The 22,441-nt window shown below is 60.5% G+C and overlaps 3 protein-coding genes across 8 annotated transcripts; 1 reads left to right on the forward strand and 2 right to left on the reverse strand.

Annotated features, from left to right (window-relative positions):
- Positions 1 to 5: 5 nt before the first annotated feature.
- POLR2C (RNA polymerase II subunit C) lies at positions 6 to 7,957 on the forward strand. 2 transcript variants are annotated; one of them, XM_074583462.1, is made up of 9 exons: positions 6 to 161; positions 465 to 514; positions 755 to 823; positions 1,008 to 1,060; positions 1,187 to 1,315; positions 2,336 to 2,387; positions 2,890 to 3,058; positions 6,614 to 6,688; positions 7,422 to 7,957. In XM_074583462.1, exons 1-9 carry the CDS (start codon positions 76 to 78, stop codon positions 7,564 to 7,566), a joined length of 828 nt encoding a protein of 275 aa, XP_074439563.1. In that variant the 5' UTR covers positions 6 to 75; the 3' UTR covers positions 7,567 to 7,957. The 2 variants fall into 2 exon arrangements, with proteins under 2 accessions (XP_074439563.1, XP_074439564.1); XM_074583463.1 differs by lacking the exon at positions 6,614 to 6,688.
- Positions 7,958 to 9,202: 1,245 nt separating this feature from the next.
- DOK4 (docking protein 4) lies at positions 9,203 to 14,338 on the reverse strand. Its single transcript, XM_074583457.1, has 9 exons — positions 14,265 to 14,338; positions 13,528 to 13,736; positions 12,626 to 12,733; positions 11,993 to 12,107; positions 11,777 to 11,896; positions 11,485 to 11,674; positions 11,056 to 11,194; positions 10,845 to 10,968; positions 9,203 to 10,751 (listed from the first exon to the last, which is right to left on the reverse strand). The coding sequence occupies exons 2-9, from the start codon at positions 13,591 to 13,593 to the stop codon at positions 10,627 to 10,629; spliced, it is 987 nt and encodes a 328-aa protein (XP_074439558.1). The 5' UTR covers positions 13,594 to 13,736; positions 14,265 to 14,338; the 3' UTR covers positions 9,203 to 10,626.
- Positions 14,339 to 15,448: 1,110 nt separating this feature from the next.
- On the reverse strand, positions 15,449 to 22,192 carry CCDC102A (coiled-coil domain containing 102A). Of its 5 annotated transcripts, none has more exons than XM_074583468.1 (9): positions 22,129 to 22,192; positions 19,970 to 20,540; positions 18,481 to 18,683; positions 18,255 to 18,363; positions 17,909 to 18,025; positions 17,611 to 17,820; positions 17,172 to 17,342; positions 16,972 to 17,075; positions 15,449 to 15,984 (listed from the first exon to the last, which is right to left on the reverse strand). In XM_074583468.1, the coding sequence occupies exons 2-9, from the start codon at positions 20,498 to 20,500 to the stop codon at positions 15,858 to 15,860; spliced, it is 1,572 nt and encodes a 523-aa protein (XP_074439569.1). In that variant the 5' UTR covers positions 20,501 to 20,540; positions 22,129 to 22,192; the 3' UTR covers positions 15,449 to 15,857. The 5 variants fall into 5 exon arrangements, 4 of the variants coding, with proteins under 4 accessions (XP_074439569.1, XP_074439565.1, XP_074439568.1 ...); XM_074583464.1 differs by having other exon boundaries at positions 15,449 to 16,029; XM_074583467.1 differs by lacking the exon at positions 22,129 to 22,192 and adding an exon at positions 21,044 to 21,202 and having other exon boundaries at positions 15,449 to 16,029.
- Positions 22,193 to 22,441: the final 249 nt, after the last annotated feature.

Below are 22,441 nucleotides of genomic sequence, written 5' to 3' on the forward strand. Positions count from 1 at the left end.
GGGCGGCGGAGGCCGCCAGGGGGAGCCAGGGGCGGGCGGCGGCGGCGGCTGGGAGCGGCGCGGCGCGGGGCGGCCATGCCGTACGCCAACCAGCCCACCGTGCGCATCACCGAGCTGACGGACGAGAACGTCAAGTTCATCATCGAGAACACGGACCTGGCGTGAGCGGGGGCGGCGGCGCGGCGCGGCGGGCGGGCGGGCGGGCGGGCGGGCCCCGGGATGGAGCAGGCCGCGGTAGGCCGCGGGGGCCGCCCCACAGGCCCTGCCGCCCCACAGGCGGTGCAGTCGTCCGGGGGAGGCGGGAAGCGGGGATCCCCCGCCTCGGGTCGCGACCTCCTGCCGCCGGCCCCCGTCAGGGCCTCCGAAGCACCGGCCGGGCCTCGGCCCTGGACAGTGTCTCTGCGGGTAGGCCGGAGCGGCGCGAGGCTCCCTCACACCTCACCGCGGGTGTTTCTCTCCCTCAGGGTGGCAAATTCCATTCGTAGAGTGTTCATCGCAGAAGTGCCCATCATAGGTACTGTACTGCCTTTCACTTGCCTGTGGTCACGGTCCCCCGGTCCCCGCTACCCTCATCGGTGCCCCTCCATTTTCCCCCCATCGCCTCACCTCACCCCTCTTTAGCCTTTATTATGTATTCCCAGATGTTGTCTCAGCTTCACTGTGGTCTCCATAATGTTTTCTGTGCCCTCACGAGCTGCTCAGCTTTTCCCCACAGAAATATTTCTCAGCTTGTGATTTTCTCCTCTCTCTGCAGCCATCGACTGGGTCCAGATAGACGCCAACTCCTCCGTGCTCCATGACGAATTCATTGCACACAGGCTGGGTGAGTGCTGGGCATGGGGAGGAAGATGGAGACGTGCAGCGAGGCAGAGGTTGTGGGCGAAATCAGTCTGGAGACACTGAAACACCTTTGTCAGGAGGCTGCTGCTCCTCCATCTGTCTTGATAGGAGGGTCAGTGCTCCCATGGTCTTACTCAGACATTCCCCCGATTTCCGTCTTCCCACAGGTCTCATCCCGCTCACCAGCGATGACATTGTGGATAAGATGCAGTATTCCAGAGTGAGTCAAGCAAAATATTGTAGGTGCTTATTTTGATGGTGGTGGGTGTCTGATCTGATGGGAAGTGCCACTGATTTCTTGCTGGGAGAAATTTGGCATAAAGGTCTTGACCCATGTCTGTCCCAGGACTGCACGTGTGATGAGTTCTGTCCAGAGTGCTCTGTGGAGTTCACGCTTGACGTCCGGTGCAATGAAGACCAGACTCGTCACGTTACATCCCGTGATCTCATCTCTAACAACCCCCGGGTCATACCGGTCAGTGCGATCTCTCTGCTTTTCAGCGAGTCCCCTCTCTGTGCTCCTGTTCAAATCACATGGGATGTGGACAAAACAAGGCCTTTGAGCACTTAGTCCCACTAAAGTCCCACTTAAAATATAGTGGGAGAGCAAAGCAGGAATACCTGCAGAAACAGCAGCGTGTGCCAGTGCCTGCCTCTTATTCACCTTGTTTTCCTTCAGTTGCTGTCTGATGGCGTGTCAAAGCAGTATGGCCTTGTTAAAGCCTCATCCTGCACCCCTCATCTCAAACACTTGGGAGGCTTTAGTATTGTCCCTCCATCTTGCCTCAAAGACTTGGAACAAGTGTGCTTGTGTTCTGCTGCCTTCTCCCCGCTTGCTGCTGGGGCTCAGGCAAGGTCAGCCTCTTCAAAGGCTTGGCAGCAACCCAGAGGCCTCTGGTTTTCTGGTTCTTGGCACTCAGCATGGCAAGGTGTGAGGATCCTGGACCAGGACACTGCTGCCAAACGGCTCTTGCTCGCTTGCCTTGGGTAGGGTTAGTGGAGCCAAAGCAGAACAGATGCAAAGGGAGTTAATGGAGAATGTTTTAAAATGCTATTGAGGCCACATCTGGATGTCACCATAACCTGGGGGCTGCTTCTGGTGACTGGTGACAGTGTCTGCCTGGTTAAAGCCTAGTTGTAGTCCTCTGTCTCTTACTTGCTTTGGCTGAGGTGCTGCGAGTGCTGTGTGTCACCTGCCAGCAGTAATGGGACTGACTCTGGGCTGTGTCACAGAACCATGCAGCGGCGCTGGGCTGGAGCACTCTCCATCTGGTGGGGGAGAGCAGGTCGTGAGGCAAGCGGGCTGGTGGAGTGGGATATCAAATACCTAGCCACAGCTGCCTGGATTGTCCCGATTTCCATTAAACAGGGTGGGCTGGATTTGTTGCCGTAAGTCACTCTGGAGTGGCTCTCTGCAGTCTCTAGTTTTTGTAGGCAGCTGATACTTCATGTGGGAAAAAAAGCTGATCTGGCCGTTAATTCGCTTGTTCTGCAGGTAACATCTCGGAGCAGAGACAATGACCCTAATGACTATGTGGAGCAGGATGGTAAGCAGCGTTTCACTGGCACTAAGAGCCGGAGGAGGAAATAAATTTTTCTCTCAGGCTGTTTGAACTCATTCTTCTTTTACTATCTGTGTAACCATAAGGCAGCTGTAAAGCTGGCAGTTGGGAGATGCTGCATCAGTGGGGTTAGCATTTTGTCTTAATACCACTTAAAGGTTATCCCCAGAACTAAAGTCCTGTGTCAGAGGGTGCTTCTCTTTCCTTTTGAGAGCTTAGAGACAGCAAAGATGCAAAATGCTGTGCTGTCCACCATTGCCTGGGGGCCTGAGCTGTGCCTCTGGGCATATGTGCACCTCCTTTTTACTTAGCATGGTGTTTCCCAGCTACTCTGGGGACACCGATGAGCCCTTTAATAATCCAAGCAAGCCCTGGTTTCTGGAGACATCTTCCTGGGCAGTAAAAATTCCTGCCTTTGGCCTTGTGTGATCCTGCACGCCCATTTCTCCTCCGCAGCCTTCTCAAACGGGCGTGTGCTTTTCCGCAGACATCCTCATTGTGAAGCTGCGGAAGGGCCAGGAGCTGAGACTGCGAGCCTATGCCAAGAAGGGCTTTGGCAAGGAGCACGCCAAGTGGAACCCCACAGCAGGCGTAGCTTTTGAGTACGACCCGGACAATGCGCTGAGGCACACTGTGTACCCCAAACCAGAGGAGTGGTAAGTCCTAATGTCTGTCTGGAGGCACTGGAACAGATTTTCCAGCAGGCAGCTACGTTTCGGCCCTGGGGATAATTTGGGTCAGTGAGTGATCATGAGCGTGCCTGTCACTTCCCCTTGCACAGACTCTGCTCCTGCATTAGGGCACCAAGGCCAGTCCCTTGGTTGCAGCTGTGTGTGAGGTGAACTGGTTTGTGGCTGCCTCTTGTCTTCTCCTCACGTACTGTCACTGCTGTTTTACCTCGCACGCTTTCATGTTCTTTCCCACCATTCGTTCCTAGTTTTTTCTTCCCTGCACAAGTGGTGTGTAGGTCAGGGTAAGGTCTGAGGAAGGAGTAGATGCACGCGAGGGGGAAGCGGTGACTGAGAGCAAAGAGCGTAAGTTTAGGTTGCAAGGCTGATTTTGAAGCCCTGTTAGTTTGAGGGAGCCCAGTGTGTGGCTCTCATTTCACCCATACATCTCACTCCTGGAACGTGAGCTTTGGCAGCAGGTTTTTCCTCTCTGGACCTTTCCTGTGCTCTGACATACCATTCTGCACCAGTAGTATGCTGTGTCTCATCTAAAAGTGACATGATTTTGCTTTTGGAAAGCTGCTGCCCTGCTTTGGCCAGGGCGAGGACTTTACTTAGCACGCTTTTCCATGAGCGGACACCTGAACTACTCCTTGCTCTGCATCCCAGTGACCACCTAGCAGACATACTGCCATCGAGCATGCTGGAGCCAGCAGCACAGCGAGGAACCAGGTGCTTTAGTCAAGGCAGGCTGAGAGCAGGGACTAGAGGGGGCGGTGGATATGCCGCTGTATCAGCAGGGCAGCAGCCAGAGCTGCGCTCAGAGTTGGTAAGATCTCGGTACAGGAGCAGGATTTGGTGCCGGGACCACAGAAGTCAGGGTTGAGCAAGAGGGAACAGAAGCCTGAGCAGAGCTACAGCTGGAGAGGAGGCCGAGTGGCAGAAGGGGCTCAGCGGGTTTTCCTCCTGCCGCCGCCAGGCCCCACGCTGCCAAATTTGACTCTGCAAATGGCAGCAAGCAGTAGCAGGCAGGTAGTGGGCTGTTGTACCTCCACACTGTCTGCTTTGACCCTGGGTGCTTGAACCCATCACAGAGCATGGCCTTATGCTGTGCCTTGCTAAGTTAGCTCTCAGTAAAGAAGCTTCCCGGAGGTGCAGTTAGCCTAGATTTCACACATCAGCTGGACTGCCAGGGGCCTTCTGCTCAGGAGCTGTCACAGGGATGCTGTGGAGCTAGGTTTGTATTCAGGAGACTTGAGAAGCTTTTTGTCGCCGAGGGTGGAGATGTAGGTGAATCCATAACATGTATGAAATAGGCTGGGATCTGCCTGCAGCCATCCCAGCCCTGTTTTACGAATGGAAGGAGTGAACCCTGCTTGGCTTTGATGGGCTCTGTAGGGTGCGTTCCTGGGTCCGGTTCGGTCAGTCTGGGTGAGAACGCAATGTGCCTGGTGTTCGGCTCCTTCAGCAGTTCGCCAGGGCGGTGCTCTGGGATCTCCAGTAGGAACCAGGCTGGCTGGTAGTGCCAGAAATCTGGAAATGGGCATTTTCCTTATTGTTGATGATCTGTACACGTGGGCTGAAGCCGGACTTCGGGAACTGCCAGTTACAGCCCAAGCTGTTAGGGGGAAAGTCCGTGAGAGGCCGGTTGTGGTGAGGTGGTGCAGAGCCAAGGAGGATGCTGCTCAGCAGCTTTGTGGTCAGGAGCATGTCACAAGAGTTGATGTGCCGGCCTGTTCTTTGTCACTGGCAGTTCTGGGAGTGGAACTGGATAGTTTTGAAGTTTCTAAATGATTTGTGGCAGATAAATTGCCTCAAAGTTCAGTTGATTGTCTGGGTGATAGATTTGGATTCTTAAGAAGGAAGAATGTCTCTGTAAAGCGGAATTTCAAATCAGGATTTGAAATCATTTTAGGCTTCATTTTGGTGCTGTAAAAATTCTCTTGTTTAATTTCTGTAATGCTAGATAGTAAGTCTTTGACATTGATGAAGTGACAGACCTAGAATACTGCTTTGAGTTGGACCAACAGATGCCAGGCAGGATGAGGTATCATTGGGTTTGCCTTCTTTTTTGGTTGGGGAATGTCACGGTGTGAATTTTGGAGAGGCCGGGCTTTTGGAGGTGTCGGGGTCACAGAGAACAGCCCCAGCAGCGTGGCTGAGCACACGTACCTTGGCAATGAGGCACTTCCCTGGCTGGGTGGCCCAAGGCAGCTACTAATGGGGATTCTTTTGTTCGGTGGCAGAGTTGGCTGTGTCTTCAGGAACCTGGTGTGTTATACAAGCGGCTGGGTACCTGGAAACAGTTTTTGAGAAGTTCTTGACAAAACACATGTAAAAGTTGGAAAAAGTCCCAAAGAAAGATTGCCATTGGAGCTGCCTGTTTCCTAATGATCTGTCTGGATTTCCAAGTTCATTTGATTCCCTGTAAAGACAACGCAGAGACAAAGGCCTCTGCTATCCAAGGCTAGCTATTATTTTTGGTTTGGCTTGACATGCTGGTTGCTTTTTGAGGCTGTTGGCAGAGCACTGGCATGCAGCTGGACTCTCAAAGCAGCTGTCATGGTGGTGGAAACCAAAAAGCCCTGGTTTTGGTCGTGGGTGGTTTTGCAAGTAACGTGAAGACCCAGCTCCAGTAACGCTTTATCTCTCTCGCCGGTTTGGTACAGACAGAGGATCTGTTTGAGAAGTGCAGTTTTATTGAAGGCAGCTGATGATAGGGTGCTAAGACCAGCCTCTCTTGACATTGCTGGGGCAGAGGAAGGCCAGCAGGAGACCTTGGTGGGCACAGGATTTTCTGTGCTGGCTTCTCAGACAGCTCAAGGCTTTGGGTTTTTTATATGGATTAAGTGCTTCCAAAGAGTCTCTCTGGTATGATGCTTTATAAGCCAAGGGATGCAGTGGGTGGAAAGATGCTGGCCTGGCTGATGCACGGGTATTGCAGTGATTTTGGTAGCAATGTGTGTAGAGGAGTGGAGGTGCCGGAGATCAGGATGGAGCTTGCTAATGCTGGTGTCTGCAGTACAGGAGATTTTTTCCTGCTGGGCACGAGCTGACTGGGCCTTCTCATCTCAGCTGTGCTGCACGGACTGAGTGCTGGAGTGCTCCAGTGTTTTCCTGGCCCAGTGAAAAGTAGAAAGAAAACATAACACAAGGTCCTTTGCTCCATAAACAGCATCCAGGCTCCATAAACACAGTCCCTTCGGCCATCAGCATCCCTTCACTGATTGTGCCATATTGTGCCAGTGTAGGTGGACGGAGCCACAGTACCCGGCACCAGGCTTGCTGAGTTTGGGCAGGGTGGGGCTGATCCCCTTCCTCCAGCGCTGCTGGGTGACTGTGGCATTAATGAGGAGCTAGAAAGGGCAATGTGGGACTGAGCTTTTTCTCTGTGACAATATTTGATGACTGCTCCTTTGCCTGCTGGACGTGAGCCCCAGTGCTCGCTCTCTGGGGCCAAACAGTGCCGCAGAGTGCCTGGGCTCCATGGAGCCGGGCTGGAGCAGGACTTCTGTGCTAACCTTCCATGCTCTCTGATTCCAGGCCCAAGAGTGAGTACTCTGAGATTGATGAGGAGGATGCTCAGGCTCCCTATGACCCCAACGGGAAGCCAGAGAGGTAGGAAGCTGAATGCGCTGCCACAGCTGGAAAATGGGGTGTCAGAACCCCCCATGGCAGGGGGATTGGAACTACGTGATCTTTAAGGTCCCTTCCAACCTGAACCATTCTATTATTCTATGATTCTGTGATCTGGGTGCATCTCTTTGGCTTTCATTAATACAAGAGTATCTACTCTGCGCTGAAGTTTGCCAGCGCAGGGAGTTGGTGTTCCCCGAAAAGCAGGGCAGAAGTTGGCATTAACTGGTGATATGCCCACGCCTGGCAGGTTTTCCCCTCTGGGAGATACTAGATGGCTCTCCTGAGTTGGTGTTATCAAGCAGGGCAGTGTAGCACGCGGTGAAGTGTGAGGCCTGCAGGGGAAAATGGCTTAGGATATTTATTCACCCGTGTGGGTCTCTCATGCTCCGATTGCTGGTGCCCTCTCTCCCGGGTTATTTGCACTGCAGAAGTGCCTACGGCCAGTCTAACTCCTGGTACGGGGCTCTGTGCTGGCTCACACCTCGCAGTGCTGAACAGAGAAAAAGCTCAGAAGTGCTCTCGCAGCCTGCGGAGTCACGGGTGTTGATGGGATGGTTGTAGAGGGGCAGTGGTCGCGGTTGCCCAGTTGGGAGGTGAGTGATGCCGGTGGCTGGGATTCCCTACACAGCTCCCTGCTCCCTGTGGGTGCTCCCTGGTTTTGCACCTCCTTGCAGGGCAGGTGGTGACTTACCCCACTGACTTGTAACCTCAGGTTTTATTACAACGTGGAGTCCTGCGGTTCTCTGCGCCCAGAGACCATCGTTCTCTCTGCGCTGTCTGGCCTGAAGAAGAAACTGAGCGACCTCCAGACGCAGCTGAGCCACGAGATTCAGAGCGACGTTCTCACTATAAACTGAGGTGGTCCCTTGCGAGAGAGTGCTCAGGCGTGAGTGATGCAGAGGGTTCCTACCTCTCCCTGGCAGCACCCTGGGCCGAGACTTTTGCCTCCCCAACTCCCTCTGCCATTCCTGGCCCGGCTCTGCTGGTCAGTGACACCTCTTCCCTGGCTTCCCTTCCCAGGGAAAGCCATCGAGGTGTGTAGTGTAAAGCAGGAAGGGAAATGGTGAGTGGCTTTGCTGGGACAGGCTTTGTCTCTAAGCGATCCCAGAGTTTTAGGCCAGCGTTTTGGATCCTGGCCACGTGGCATTTGGGATTGGGAAGTGTGTACCTCAGTTACACAACCCTACCTTATTTGCATGTCCGTTCCTTACAGCACTGAATAAAGCCTTACCCCTCCGTGTTCTGTCATCCCTGAAAGCTCGTCCGGGGCTGCAGGAGGAGATGTCACATCATTTACTTCCCTCCAATAGACATTACCGTAATGAGATAGGCTTTGGAGGGAGCATTGCGCTCTACTGCTGATTGCTGCTCTTGACATTATCTCCTAAGGAGACCAGAACCCCCTCCAGCAGGTAGCCCATCATTTACCGATCCGACGCTATGTTTAAAGCAGCTGTTTGAGGCTGGGCTGGGAAGCGAGATGCTGCAGAAGGCAGTGCTGCAGGGGAGCCCAGATGGGCCAGGCAGGCTTAGCTGTATTTAAAGACTCCTTTGGAGCAGACTCTACCCATGCACTATATAATCTTTACGTTAAGAGCTGGGGCGTCAGGGGGAGTCTGTCATTAATAACCCCTGGCTGACAGCTTCCAGTGTGCCCGCAGCCCCAGGGTGGGTTATGTGCTGGGCTGGAGCTGTGACCACTGTGGCAGCGGCTGAAGGGCTGCAGCAATTGCCCGGGTTCCCCTTCCCTTCCGCTCTGTCAGCGTCCAGCAGGACTTGGGATGAGCTTCTAGGTGACACTTTTCCTGGAGAGATCCGCCTCTTCCTTATCCCGGTGGCTGGGAGGAAGGAAAAGGTGTGTGTGCCACTCTGCTCGTTCCAGCGTGGATGTGGGGCATGGGAATGGCTCAGGGAGAGGGGACGGGTGCTCACTCTGAGCCGGAGAGAGCAGCCTGAGTGAGCGCTGCCTTCTGCGCCAGGGAAGAGCTGCTGCTGCTTCGGTGTCCTTGCCGTGACACGGCTCCCCAAGAGCTGTCCCCGTCCCTGGAGGGAGCACTGCCCCGCCTGGTGTGGCTGTCACGCCTTGAGGCCAGCGCTCTGCCAGGCCGTCGAGGTGTGGAGAACCGAACTGGCACAATTCTGGAAGAGCTGGGAGATAGTGCGGTTTGAAACTCCTTCGCCCGGGGATTTGGAGCCACCGCTGCCCTGGCACGTCCCCAGAGCTGCGGGGTGACAGCGGGGTGCTGGCGTCCCCTTTCACTTGGGCTCGTTTGATGGAGGGTGGCAACTTGCTCCACCCTTCTCCCCTCCCCAGTGGTTTTAGGGCTTCACTTGAAATGTCCTGTCCGTGGCTGGAGGCAGAACAAAGCTTTGAGCCAAGCATGCTACCAGGAGCCTTAGGAAACCTCCCTCCATCAGCATTTTTCTCTCTGGCAGGCGCTACTCTCGCTTGCACTTCCCGAGCGCGTTTGGATGGAACAGACAAACAGGAAGGGTGGATAAGGGTTGTTTATTCATTGAGCAACTCCTTAAAAAAAGCAAAAAACAAAACCCAAACTTTTTTGGTAATAAATGTTAAATCTTTTCCAGATGAGGTGTGTAGCCAGGAAAAGAGAGCAGGTTACACCTCTCACCCGGGGGAGGACGTGCTGCCAGGCGGTGTTGGGGTGCCCACGAGCCCCTCCGCACCCGCCCATGCTGCGGGGAGCAGCCCTTCTCCATCCCGCCGGTCCCCCCCAGCAGCTCCCCAGCCTCAGCCACAAGCTACACCAACCCAAGACACAGTATTTACAGACCACAGGTTCCCACGTCACGACACTCCCCCTCCCCAAAGCACGGACCTGGAGCTTCAAGGGCAGAAATAAAGCCACTGACCACCCAACCCAGCCCGAAAGAAGACTCCAAAGAAACACCAAGGTTTGCACGGCAATAAAAAGATAGCCCTTCTAAAGGAGGTCAATAAATAGGAGAACTAGAAAAAAAATCCAATTGCTTTTGAGTTCAGCACATGAAGCCCAGCTCTTCCCTCGGGCGAGGGCTTTGGCCCGGCCGCACCGGTGGGCAAGGGGGGAGCGAAGACGGTGGGAATGCATGGAGGAATGCAGCGCTTCCCCCCGACGGCCCGGGCTTCTCCACCCAGGGACTCTTTATATCCACAGAGCTGCCCTTTGAGGGACAGATGCTACTGGCCAAAACTGGTCCCTGGGTTGCCCAGCGCCAGATAATCTGGGGGGGAGAGGGGGGCACAGCCCAGGGAGTGGCTGCGGGTTGGAGGAGCGAAGCCGGGGAGGCTGCCGCCAGCCCACCCTCCCTGGAAGGAAAACCAGTTTCTCCTGAGACGTCTCAATTCTACAGCGAGTGTTTCAATAGCTTCGAGAAGTGCAAAAATCAGCTCAGGGGCGGCAGGGTGTCCCCAGGAGAACCCCGCTCTTCTTGGGGGCGGGGTGAGATGCTGGGACCCCGCACCTTCAGCCCACGCATCCTCCAGCGCCCCTCCGGCTCCGCAGCGGGGTGATGCTCCAGCCTTCCCCCTTGCAGAAAACACACCGAATTTCTTGACACCCCCCTGCCCCTCCCCTCTTCTCCATCTCCCAGCTGGATCCCCAAGAGTCAAAAACCTCTGAGCATCCCCACCTGAGAGCTCTTCAGCGGCCACGAAGTTTGCGTTCATGTGAGAAGGAAAAATCTTTTATGATATGGATATTCAATATATATTTCAAGTCAGTCGAGGCAGAGCCAGCTGTTGCCTCCTGTAACGCCAGGCCAAGGCGCGAGTCGGCGCCTGCTCCCCCAAGGTCTTCACACAGACAATGCCCCAGCTCGGTCTCCCTGGGGACTTGGAGGGGCAGCTGCCTGCGTCCTTGTCACCCCTCGGGGAAGAAAAAGGGGACCCCCGCCACAGTCCCCCCCCTGCCAGCTCACGGGGACGATGTGGGCTCCCTGCTTTCAGGCTTCTCGCTTTTGGAGGACTTTGGCTTCAGCAAGATGAACCTGTTGAGGAGGTCGGTGTCCGAGCTGGCCTGGGCGCCCGCATACGCCTCCCCTGGGGACGAAGCAGAGGGTGGGCTTGTGCTGTGGGGAATGCCCCGGGGACTGGAGGAGCGGTGGCTCCTCAGTGGGGGACGGGGACACTCACCGGCGTAGCTGGAGGACTCGGCCATGTTCTGGGAGCCAGTGATGTGATGCCAGTAGGCGCTGCGGGGCAGCATGGTGGTGGGGGTGCAGGGGTAGGAGAAGTGCTCGGTACCCTTGTTCAGAAGCTGCGGAGGACGAGAAGGGGGTGAGGGTGACATGGGGCACCCCGAGCCACCCCCCAGCTTGTGTCCCTGGAGCGAGCTGGAGCTCACCCTGACGTTCTTCTCCATCTCCAGCAGGACCCTCTTGTGCTGCTCGGCGATGGCCAACGTGGCGCTGTGCACGCGCTGGTAGATCTGCTCGCCCTCCTGCGTCTGGAAGGTGTAGAGACCTTCCCCCGCGTCACACATCCTGCAGGGACAGGGCACAGAGTGTCACCGGGGTCCCCAAGCTGAGGGATGGTAAAAAAATCCTCCCCGCCTGCAACTGGCCCAGCTTCCCACACTTGAAGTGCTGTCCCCATGTCCCCTCCACGGTGCTGAGCAGCCAGCACCAGCCCCAAACCTCCCCTTCCGTGGGGCACCCCGTGCAGGCTCATGGCCATCACCGCAGTGTCATGCCTGCCCGGGGGGTGATGGCAGCAGTGCCACCTCCCAGTGCACCCAAGGGTGGTCCCCGTCCCAGCGAGGGTGACATCTCACCGTCCGGCCTCGAAGGTGAAGCGGGTGGCATCGCGCCCGTAGCGGCGCAGGGAGCAGAGGGGCCAGGAGACCAGCTTCACCCGGGGGTTGTGCGTGTCCCAGAGGTAGATGTTTTCGTGGGTGATCTGCAGCTTGCACTCGCCGTAAGTGTCCAGGTTGGGGCAGGGGAGGAGGAACACGTTGAACCGGTCTGGAGAAGTGGGGGGGAAATTAAAAAAAAAATTCGGGGGGGTGGGGGGGTGTGCGCGTAGCAAGGCTGAGCCCCGAGCGAGTGCCCCGCCGCCACGCTCACCCGTCTGCTCGCACTGCACGCCGGGCGCCAGCAGGTCGGGCTCCCCCAGGCTGATGTCGTTCAGGCGGGTGCCCAGGCACTCCACCGACAGCGTCTTGTACCACTCCTCCGCCTCCAGCTCTGCAACGCACCACAACAGCCCCTGGGCGACCCTGGCCAAACTGGGGGGCCCCACCTGGCACCCCTTAGCCCGGCCCCCCAGGCGCTGCCCCATACCCGAATCACAGGTGAAGGTCCGGGCAGAGTCGTCAGTGAAAACGATGGCCACAGCCTGTCTCTTGGTCTCCTTGGGCAGCCGGGTGATGCACTTGACGTTGCTGATCTCAGTCACCTGTGAGGAGGTGGTGGTGGTGGGGGGTGGGGGGGGGATGTCACTGCACCCAGCCCCCAGCTGCGGCACCTAGACCTGGCTGCCGTGGCACCCAGAGCTGGGCTGCTGCACCCAGAGCCCAGCCCCTGCTGCTGCACCCAGACCCCGTCCCCTGCTGCACCCAAACCCCAGCTGCTGCAAGACCCCCACACCCCTGCTGCTGCCAGACCTGGCCACTGCCGCACCCAAACCCCGACCCCGCAGCACCCCGACATTGGGCACCGCCATCTCCAGACCCCACCAGTCCCGTGCTGCGCCCCTAACCCGGCCACCATGGCACCCACATCTTCTCCCCTGCTGCACCCAAACCTGGCCCCTGTGGCGCCCAGAGCCGGCTGCACCCACCACGATGCGCCGGGCGACAGCCACCCAGCTCCGGACCGGTAAGTTGAGGCACGGAGGCACCCACTGCAGCATGGGGCTCTGCTAGCGTGCAGCACCCCAGCAAACACCCCCCCCCCCCCCCCGCACCCCCTCACCTTGGGGCACCCACGCAGGCATGCCGACTTCTCATCCGGGTACTTCTCCAGGCGCTGGGGCCCTTTGCTGGAGGATTTCCGGAAGACCAGCCAGCACCGCCGGTAGATCTGCCGGACACAGCAGGTGGTGGTCCCCGTCCCCACCATGTCCCCATCCCCTTCCCCAGGACCCCCCCCGGCCCTGCCGATGCCCCGCTGCTGGGGGCAGGAGGGCATGCTGGGGACTGGGACAACCCCGGGGCTGCCATCATCCCTCCGCCCCACCGACGCTAATTACAGAGCTTAATTAACGAAGAGGGAGGGCAAGGCTCCCAAGGGGACCCCTATCCCGGAATCTCCCCGTATTTCTCCCGCAGCCCCTGCCTCCAGGGGTGGCGGGGCCACCGGTCCCCAAGCGCGTCCGTCCCCCCCCCAAGCCCGCTCCCTCTTTGTTCTCCCTAATTAGCGTGAAATTACCCAGCATGCTCGTTGCTGCCGGCTCCCAGCCGAAGAAGGCGGGCGACCAAAACCCCCTGACCCCTCCACCCCCACCCATGGGTGCTGCACTCCAGCACCCCTCTAATTTGTACCCAGAAGCCGTCCCTCCCCCCCCCCCCCCCCCAGCGTGGGGCATCCCCCCCGTGCCAAAACTGGCTGTGGAGGGAAACTGAGGCACGGGGGGTCGGGAGGGGAGGGGGGCACCCGGTGCAGGATCCGTCCCCCTGGGGCTGCTGGATGATTTGGGTACCAACAAGTGGTCTGCGGCCGCCCCCCCCGCCCTCCCGGCATCGCTGCAGCCCCCAAAATGCTGCTTATTCAACCCCAAACCAAGGGGCGCTGGTTGCCTGAGAGGCGACCGGAGCCCCAGATCCACGGGTGACACCCTCCCCCCCCAATTCCAAAAGACACCCCCCCACACTCACCCCCAGCTTCTTGCTCTTCATCCTCACGTAGCCTTGCTTGATGATGTCGTTAAAATTCGTCGCCATGGTGATGGCCCGATGGGGTGGGGGATATTTTGGGGGGGGGGGGCCACCTTCACCTTCGCCCCCCCCTCTCCATCCTCTTCCTCCCTACTCCCCCTTGCCTCACCGCCGGCCCAGCTTGGTGCTAGCGGCGTCCCCCATCCTGGCTGGAAAAGAGAAATGACAGATCGACAGGTGACATCCTCCTCCTCCTCCTCTACCTCCTCCCTTCGCTGCCTGAACCATCCGAGTGGAACAGTCCGGCATTAACCCCTGCCAGGCCGGCACGCACTGGTGGTCCCCCCCCCCCCCAACCTGTGTCCCAGGGGACACCCATGCTGGACCTCACCCACGGGGCTCCATCACCTCTTGCCCTGCCCCTCCTTCCTCCCGGCCTGCCCGCCTGGGCAGCAATATGGCACCGGCCGCTGGCCATCACTAGGCTTCAGTGTTAACGTCCTCCTGCCCGCCCAGGCCAGCTCGGCCATGGGGCGTTTCGGCCCCGGGTGCGCCAAAGGCTCCCAACATCACCAGCTCCCGACTCCTGTCCGGGTGCCACCGGGATGGCTTGTCACCCCCCGGCTGGGCTCCCCTAACACTTGTCACCCCGAACCTCGGCCAAGCCCCGTCCTGTATCACCCCCGCCCCGCACAGCCTATCCCCCGCCATGTGTCGTCCCCCCCCAGCAGCCTTACCCTGCCGCCGCTCCGGCGTCCGGCTCCGCGTCGCTGCGAGCCCTGGAGCCGCGCGGCCCCGCCCGCCCCGGCCCGACCACGCCCCTCCAGGCCCCGCCCCCGTCCCCACCGCCACCCTGGGCTGCTCCTCCGTCCCTCCGGGCCCGGCCTCACCCGGCCCAGCCCAGCCAGAGCCACAACCGGCCGCCCTGGAAGAGGCTTCTTGCCTGCACATCGTTAGGCTTCGGAGTGAACGCCCCGCGGCGCCCTCTCACCGAGCTGCTGTCCCGGGCTGCCCCTCGGCTCACAGAGACATCTTGACCCTCTCCCCACTTCTTTGTCCCCCAAAACTCTGCTTTTCAGGGCCCCCACTGAAGCCAGGCACCTCCACCCCCCGCAGCCTCATTTGCTGGGCCATAAAAAAAAAGAATAATTGCTGGGAATAAAAGGGCATTAAAAAAAACCCCATGAACAGCAAAGAGACGTGCTTTTAGCCAATCAATTAAAAGGCAGAGCAAGGCGATTAGCTCACTGAAATATTAATTTTTAATAAGGTTGTGTCTGAGCTCCTCCAAGCCTCACAAGGCCCCGCTCTGTGGGGGCTGGGCTGCAGGGGTCGGCACCCGCAGGTGAGCAACCCTGCACCTCCCCAAGATGAGCAGCCCAGGTTGAGCACCCTTGAGCCCATGGGTGAGCATCCTGCACCCACAGGTGAGCACCTCTGCACCCACAGGTGAGCACCCTTGAACCCACGGGTGAGTGTCCTGCACCCACGGGTGAGCACCTCTGCACTTCCCCAGGATTAGCACCCTGCACCCATGGGTGAGCACCTCTGCACCCACGTGAGCACCTCTGCACTTCCCCAGGATGAGCATCCTGCACCCACAGGTGCGCACCCGCAGGTGCGCACCTCTGCCTGCGCGCCGCAGCCCCGCAGACGCAGCCACCTCTACAGCCACGGGCATCACCAGCCGCCCAGCACCCCCTGGCTTCTCACTTCGCAGGCCTGGGGACACCTTTGCCCAGGAGCCGGGCTGGTCCCCAGGCGTGGGGGGCAGCCGTGGCAGCGGGGTGCCGCCAGCAGCCACACATCCAGCCCCGCGCCCAGCTTGCAGAGAAAGGCTGTGTCTACCTCATGCTGGTCCCCACCTTGTCCCCTTCATCCTTGCTCCCGCGTGGGGACAGAGCAGCAGCTCAAGCCATCGCCAGAGCCTGGGCCCCTCTGGGCTCTGTATTCATAATAAAAAAAATCATATACAAATACATACATATATATAATATATATATATAAAAAGTGGGCAGGAGAGCGTGGCTGGCGGCAGGGCTTGGTGCCCCTCTCCGTCCTGTGCTTCCTCCTCCTGGGCTGCTCAGGTGATGGTGCTTTGGTGACCACATCTGTGTCCCAGGAGATGCTGGTGGCCAAGAGGCATCGGATACTGTCCGAGAGGCAGCGGGCTTGGAGCATCCCCGGGCAAATTCCTTCCTGCTGCTCTGTGACTCCGTTTGCTCATCAATACATGGGTCACCGCACAGCCAGGCACCACGGTGACAGGCACTTGTGGGCAGAGGACCACCATGGGATGTCCCTGCGGTGGTGGCACCTGGCCCTGGGCTCTAGGGCACCTGGATCTGCAGGTCCTCGTCCTCGTCGGGGTCACTGGTGACGTCCCCAGTGTCATCGGGGCCAAAGCGGGTGCTGCGCATCTTGCCGAAAAGCGGGGTGCTCTGCTGCCGCCGCAGCCTGCCGAGGGAGAGCTGTTGGGGTGGGGGGCGGCGGGGTGCAGCCCTGGGGGGATGCCAAAGCCGAGCTCGTTGCCCCGCACCCCTACAACTCGGCTGTACCCCGGCGCGACCCCATTTCTGTGGCTCCCACTAAGCTCTTGGGTGCAGGATCAGGCCCCCCAGCCTGGTGCTGACCCGCTGGCAGGGGCCAGGGAGCCCCAGGTGACACTGGGCACAAGTGAGGCACCGGCTGAAACCTTCCGGGGTCGGACACCGCCACAGTGGGCGTCTCGGACCCCGCTGAGTGCACGCACAAGAGTCCCCATTCCCAGGAGCCTGCGGTGGTTTTAGCTCCTCACGTTAAAATCCCTCCATGAAAAATTATGAAGCAAATTTGAAATCAAAAAACCCAGGATCCGGTTGGAACTGATCAGTTTGCGGTGTTTTACTGGAAAGAATGAATTATTTAAGGGTGAGCACACGGGGAGGCTGGAGGCAGGGGTGGGGGGAAGACGAAGCCTCCATTATTCCTCCATGATTTAATGAATATGTCCCAATAAAATAAAGGAAGATTATAAAAACAACCCCCCCAGCGCCTCCCGGAGATGCGGCATCGATCTCTCATGGCCATTTCAGCTCTTTACGGCTGGAGAGGCGAAGCGAGGCCAAGGAAAGTTTTTAAGGGCAATAAAACCCGCCTCCAGCCTCCCCGAACCGTGGGACTCTCAGAGCCTGTCCTGGCCCTGGGTGAAACTGGGCTGTACTGGTCTGTGGGCAGCCTTGTGCTGGGTTAACTGGGAGGTGAATGCCACCCACCTTGCAGCGGGGCGAAGGCTGCCCCGAGGATGGCTGCGCACCCTCCAAGGATGTCGGAGGCACTTTGGCCACGCTTAGCCCAGGGTTCAACCATGGAGGTGCTGGTTGAGGGACGGTGGCAAGGAGAACGTCATCCCACCCTTGGGTCCTTGCTGGTCCCTGCTGTGGTCCCCCCATGTCCTTCACTCACCGGGACTGCAGATGCTCCAGCTGCACCTGGAAGCTCTCGCTCTGCTCCGTCTGCTCGTCCAGCGACCGCTGCAGCTTCCGTGTCTGGTTGTGGGCCTCATCCAGCTGCAGGATGGGATGGGATGGGATGGGGCTGTTGGCAGCTGCAGAGGGAACAGAGCCGCCCACCCCGACCCTCTCCACCAGCACAAGCTTCCCCACCTCGTCCTCGGCTTGGGCCAGCTCCTTCTTCAGCTCCTCCACCCTCAGGCGCAGCTTCTTCACCTCACCCTCGTGCTGCTCCACACGGCGGTTGGCATGGGCCAGCTCGGCCATCTTCTCCTGGTACTGCTTCTTCAGCTTGGCATGGATGTGCTTCAGGTCAGCCAGCTCCTGCGGTGGGCACAGGGTGGGGGGATGAGCGGGTGAGAGCCACCCCGACTGCCGCGTGTCCCCTTCGCCCTCCCCAGGGACCTCTCCCACCACCCTACCCCATGACGGAGGAGCTGATGGAGCAAGAACAGGGTCACCACCATCCCCTAGATGAAGGGTGGTGGCAGAGTTTGGGCTAGAGGAGGTCCTGGGGGAAGCTGAGCCATCGCTGAAGTGACAGGGTCACCCATGGAGGGGGTGGCAGGGGACAGAACCACCCCCATGGCACCTTGTTCTTCTCAAAGAGCTCAGCCTGGATGGTTTTGAGGTCGGTGTCCAGGGCGCTGGCCGTCTGCCGCCGCTTACGAGCCAACACTTCCTCCAGGTCCTCGATCTGCGCCCGCAGCTTCTTGTTCTCCCGCTCCAGGTTGAGCTTCTCCGTCTCCAGCCGCTCCCGCCGGCCCCACTCGGCTGCATTCTCCGCCTGCAGCCGCTCCATCTGGGATGGGGACATGAGGTGGCCAGGGGGGCAGTGGGGACCCCCCTTCACCACTCCCTTTGCCCCCTGCACTGGGGCTCGGCCTCACCTCCGCACGCAGCTCGGCCAGCTTCTTGTCCATACTGGAGCGAGCACCCAGCTCATCCTCCAGGTCCTCGGAGATGCGCCCCAGCTCGTCCTGGTGGATCTCCTTCAGGATGTTGAGCTGCAGGGGGGACGCACAGCACCCAAGGAGGTCAGCGAGCAGCCACCCTGCATCACCTGAGCCCTGCCCACGCCCAACCTTTGTGGACAGACCAACTGGCTTAATATCACTAATTAAGACCCTTAATGAGCACCCTGGAGTTGCGGGGGTGTCTGTGGGTCACCATGTCCACCCGCCAGGGGAAGGATCACCCCCCGGCTCACCCCTGGTCCCCAGACACCTCGCTCACCTGCTTCATCACCTCCTGCTTGTTCTTGTTGAGCTCCTCATACTTGATCTTCCACTGGCTGAGCTCGCCCTCCAGCTTCTCGATGCTCTTGCTGAGCGCCAGCTTGTCCCTGGGGAGAAGCAACGCTGGTGACAGCCGGCAGGACCCCATGGGGACGTCCCATCCTGGCAAGGACTGGGGCTGGGCTGGGCTGGCACCCCGCGACGATGACACCCCGAGCACTCACTCCCGCTCCTTGAGCAGCACTTTTTGGGACTCATCCAGCCTCAGCTTCAGGGCGGTGACTTTGGTGGCATCCTCCTCCATGACGCTGACGTCCTCCCAGAGCAGGCGGCTCCGTTCCTGGCGGGTGAAGGAGGCCCGGGGGCCCCGCTGCTCCCAGCTCTCGTCCTGCTTGCTCGTCAAGATGTTTTCCATCAGCTCCAGCTCCTGCGGCGCCGTGGGTGGGCCCGGCGCAGGGGACAGGGAATCACTCATGGGTGAGGGGACAGCCCTGGCTTCCCACCCACTACAGCACCCAGCCTTCACCCCATAACCAAGAACATCCCACCCTCCAGTCCACAGGGACCCCCTGAGGCTGATGGAAAGGGTCCCATCTTCCCAGGGGAGCTTCCATGCACCACTGGGCTCTGCTGCCAGCTCCCTGCCTCACTGGAAATTTGGGATGAGATAATACGGATTTACTACAGCGACCTGGTCACGACTGCAACGTGGGCAATCTTCTACTGGGCTCCACGAGCACACGGTAAATGAGCTGCAAGGGGTTTTCTGGGGACGGGACGTCTCCGGGGGACCAAGCGGGAGCCCGCAGGAGATGCTCAGATGAGGCTCATATTTGCCACTTGGTGGCCATGCCGTCGGGCGGACTGAACTGGCACAGCGTGTCATCCTGAACGGTGACTTCTGCGTTGTGATGGCAGCAGAGAGGGAATGGCTGGAGGAGCTGGAAGCATCCCTGGGGTGGCTCTGCTGTATCCTCCTTCCTCTTCCTCCTCCTCCTCCTCCCTTTAGCACAGACCTCTGCCAGAAGCCTGCGTGGACACCCTGGTATTCGAGCCATCGCTGGGACATGCCACCGGCACTGCCGCAGCCACTGTCCCCAGCACCAGCGCACTGACTTTTGTCTAACGCCTCCCAAGGGAAAGGCCCAAGAAAAGGACCAGAGCCAGTGCTGAGGTGACCTTGCTGCACAGGGCTCTGGGGGTCCTGGACCCCAACACGGTGCTCCGAGAGGGGTCTGACCCCCAAGGCTGCTCCAAGGGGTCTGTCTGGCCCCATCACACGGCTCTCAGAGGGGCCTGCCCCCCACCATGCTGCCCTGAGAGGGGTCTGAGCCCACGACGATGCTCTGAGAGGAGTCTGACCCCATCACCCTGCTCTGAGGGGGGGGGTCTAAGCCCAAAATGTTCCTCCAAGAACAGTCTGACCCCCCCCAACATTGCTCCAAGAGGGGTCTGACCCTGTGACACTGCCCCTCAGAGGGGTCCAAACCCACCGTCTTCCTGAAGGAGGGTCTGACTCCCCATCACACCGCTCCAAGAGGGGTCTGAGCCCAAAATGTAACTCCAAGAAGGGTCCAAACCCCCCGCCCCAACGCGGCTCTGAAGGGTCTGGCCCCCCCATGCAGCTCCAAGAAGGGTCTGCCCCCCCTGCTGCCCACCCCGCAGCCCACCAGCAGGCCTCCTCACCCCGGACACCCCCCCCTTCACCCTCACCTTAGCTTTTTGGGGTGCCTCGCCCCCCACATCCCGCACAGGCTCCTCCCGCTCGGGGTCGGCTTCTCCCTTGTCCCCGTCGGCGTCGGGCGGGCTGCCGGTGCCGGGCCGGCCGTGGAGGCGTTGGGGTGGGCGCGCGGGCGGCGGGCGCTCCTCGGGCCGGTCGCGGCGCAGGCCAGCCAGCTCCTTGGTGAGGGCCTCCAGGCGATGCCGCAGCTGCCGCACCTCCTCGCGGGCCCGGTTGCGCTCAGCCCGCACCTTGCTCCATTTCTCCCGCCAGTTGGCCGTGCAGTCCGACCACCATCGCATCGTCTTCTCCATCTGCGCCGCCCGCGCCCGCGCCTCCTCCAGCTCCCGCAGCCGCAGCTCCTCCCGCCCTTCCCAGTCCCCTTCCAGCAACGCCGGTGGGGGGCCGGGCGAAGGCGTCCCGCTCGGGGGTGACGGGGAGGGCTCAGGGGCCAGGAGGGCCAACAGCGAGCCCCCCGGCAGCGGCGGGGAGCCGGCCAGGCGCGAGGCCCCGCTTTGGCTCATGACGGGTCTCCCCTAGGGCATGGCCATCACCATTGGGGACCTGCGGGAGAGAGGAGCGGTCAGAGGGTCCCGGGGGCTGCGGGAGGCGGCTGGAGGGAAGAGGGGGCACAGCTCCTGGTTTTGGGGGCAGCACACTGAGCGATGAGGTCCCAGAATGGACCCTGGTCGTGTCCCTAATGATGACCCCAGCAAAGTCCCCAGTGACGACCCCAGCAAGGAGCCAAGTGATGGCCCCAGCCAGGTCCCCAGCGAGGTCCCTGTCAGGGTCCCCACCGAGGATCCCAGCGAAGTCCCTGGCGATGGCCCCCGCAGGGTCCCCACTGAGGAGCCCTGTGAGGTCCCTGCTGATGGCCCCAGCAGGGCCTCCAGGGAAGACCCCAGTGAGGTCACCAGCAAAGACCGTGACCCACTGCCCAGCCACCAGCACCTTGTCCCCGTTTGGCACTGCAGCCAGCACCAGCCTGGCCCAGGGCACCCCTTGCCAGCACACTGGAAGCAACATCTACATGTCATCCAGATGACGTCATCCACATGAGGTCATACAGATGACATCATCTGCAGGCCTCCAAGACCATCCACGGTGCTGTGGCGCGGAGGATCTGACTGCACCCCGACAGCTCCAGCGAGGGTTAAAGCCTGGATCTGGCACCAGTGAGGCAGGAACTGCTCCGGAAGGCTGGACCGGCCACAGCGGAAGGCTGGACCGGCCACGGCAGCAGGATGCGTGCCGAGGCAGCTGGACGTGCTCTCCGGTGAGGCTGCAACAAAGGGCTGGTGCCAGCTGCCTACGTCCCAGCACGGACCCCACATCCCAGCTGGGCCAGGCGGATAAACCGCCCCAGGAAACCTTAATGGGAGGCTGCTGCGCGCCCTAATGGGATAAGTACAGAGTCCGGCCGCGGCCAGCCCGCAGCCTCCCCCCGGCAGGTTCTCGGGACGGTGCAGCCGGGACCCGCGGCCAAATCCAGCCAGGCTGTGAGAGCCGGTGCCGGGAGCCGCGGGATTGCTGATAACAATTATGTGCTCTGCGCGGGGGATGGTGGTGGTGGTGGGGAGTGATTTCTCTGATGATATTTGCTGAAATGGTGGAAGTTTGGGTGAAACTCAGAAGGGAGCCCTGGCCTGTGCTCCCCCCACTGCTTGCGTGGGCTGCTGCCCCGGGCAAGAAACCCAGGCCCCGGCAGGCCCCGGCAGGCCCCGGCCCTGGCTGATGCCCGGCTACCGCGCAGCGCCCACGGGGAGCGCGCGTGGATCACCGGCGCCCCCCCCCCGCCCCGCGGTTACCCCGCGCGCCGTCCGAGCTCCCGGCGGGGGGGCGGAACCGCCCGCCCCCCGTGCCTCCCCATTGGCCGCAAGCGCTGCCACTCCGCCGCCGGTGGTGACGCGCCCCGGCCAGCGGGAGCCGCCGCATTCCTCCGCGCCCGCCCCGGCTCGGTCCGGCCGGTACCGCCTGCCTCGGCTCGGCCCGGCCTGGTTCGGCCCGGATCGGCCCGGTACCGCTGTACGGCCCGGCTCGCCGCCGCCGCCGCCCCCCCACCCCCCCAACCCCTCGCTAAAGTTTCCCGCAAGTTTCCCGTCGCGCCGGTGCCGCCTCCCGCCCGCCGTCCCGGCCCTCCCCGCTCCCTCACCGGTGTCGGCGCGGCGGCGGTACGAGCAGCCCGCGCGGGCCGGGGCGCTGCCGGCCGAGTCTCCTCCTCCTCCCCCTCCTCCTCCCCCCGCCGCTCCCGCCCCCCGCCCGCGCCCGGGGGGGGTGGGGGGGGGACGGTCCCGCCGCCACCGCCCAGCCTCGCGGCCGCGGGTGCGGGTCCTGCCCCCGTGGGGGCGTCCGTGGCGGGTGGGAGAGAGAACGGGGCGGGGGCGGTGTGTGCGGTGCTTGCACGCGTGGGATTGCAGGCTCGTGGGGGCTTTGCACGCGGGTTTTTCCTAATCTCCATCCTAAAC

This window comes from Larus michahellis, chromosome 4 (genome assembly GCF_964199755.1).
Source record: "Larus michahellis chromosome 4, bLarMic1.1, whole genome shotgun sequence".
NCBI lineage: Eukaryota > Metazoa > Chordata > Aves > Charadriiformes > Laridae > Larus > Larus michahellis.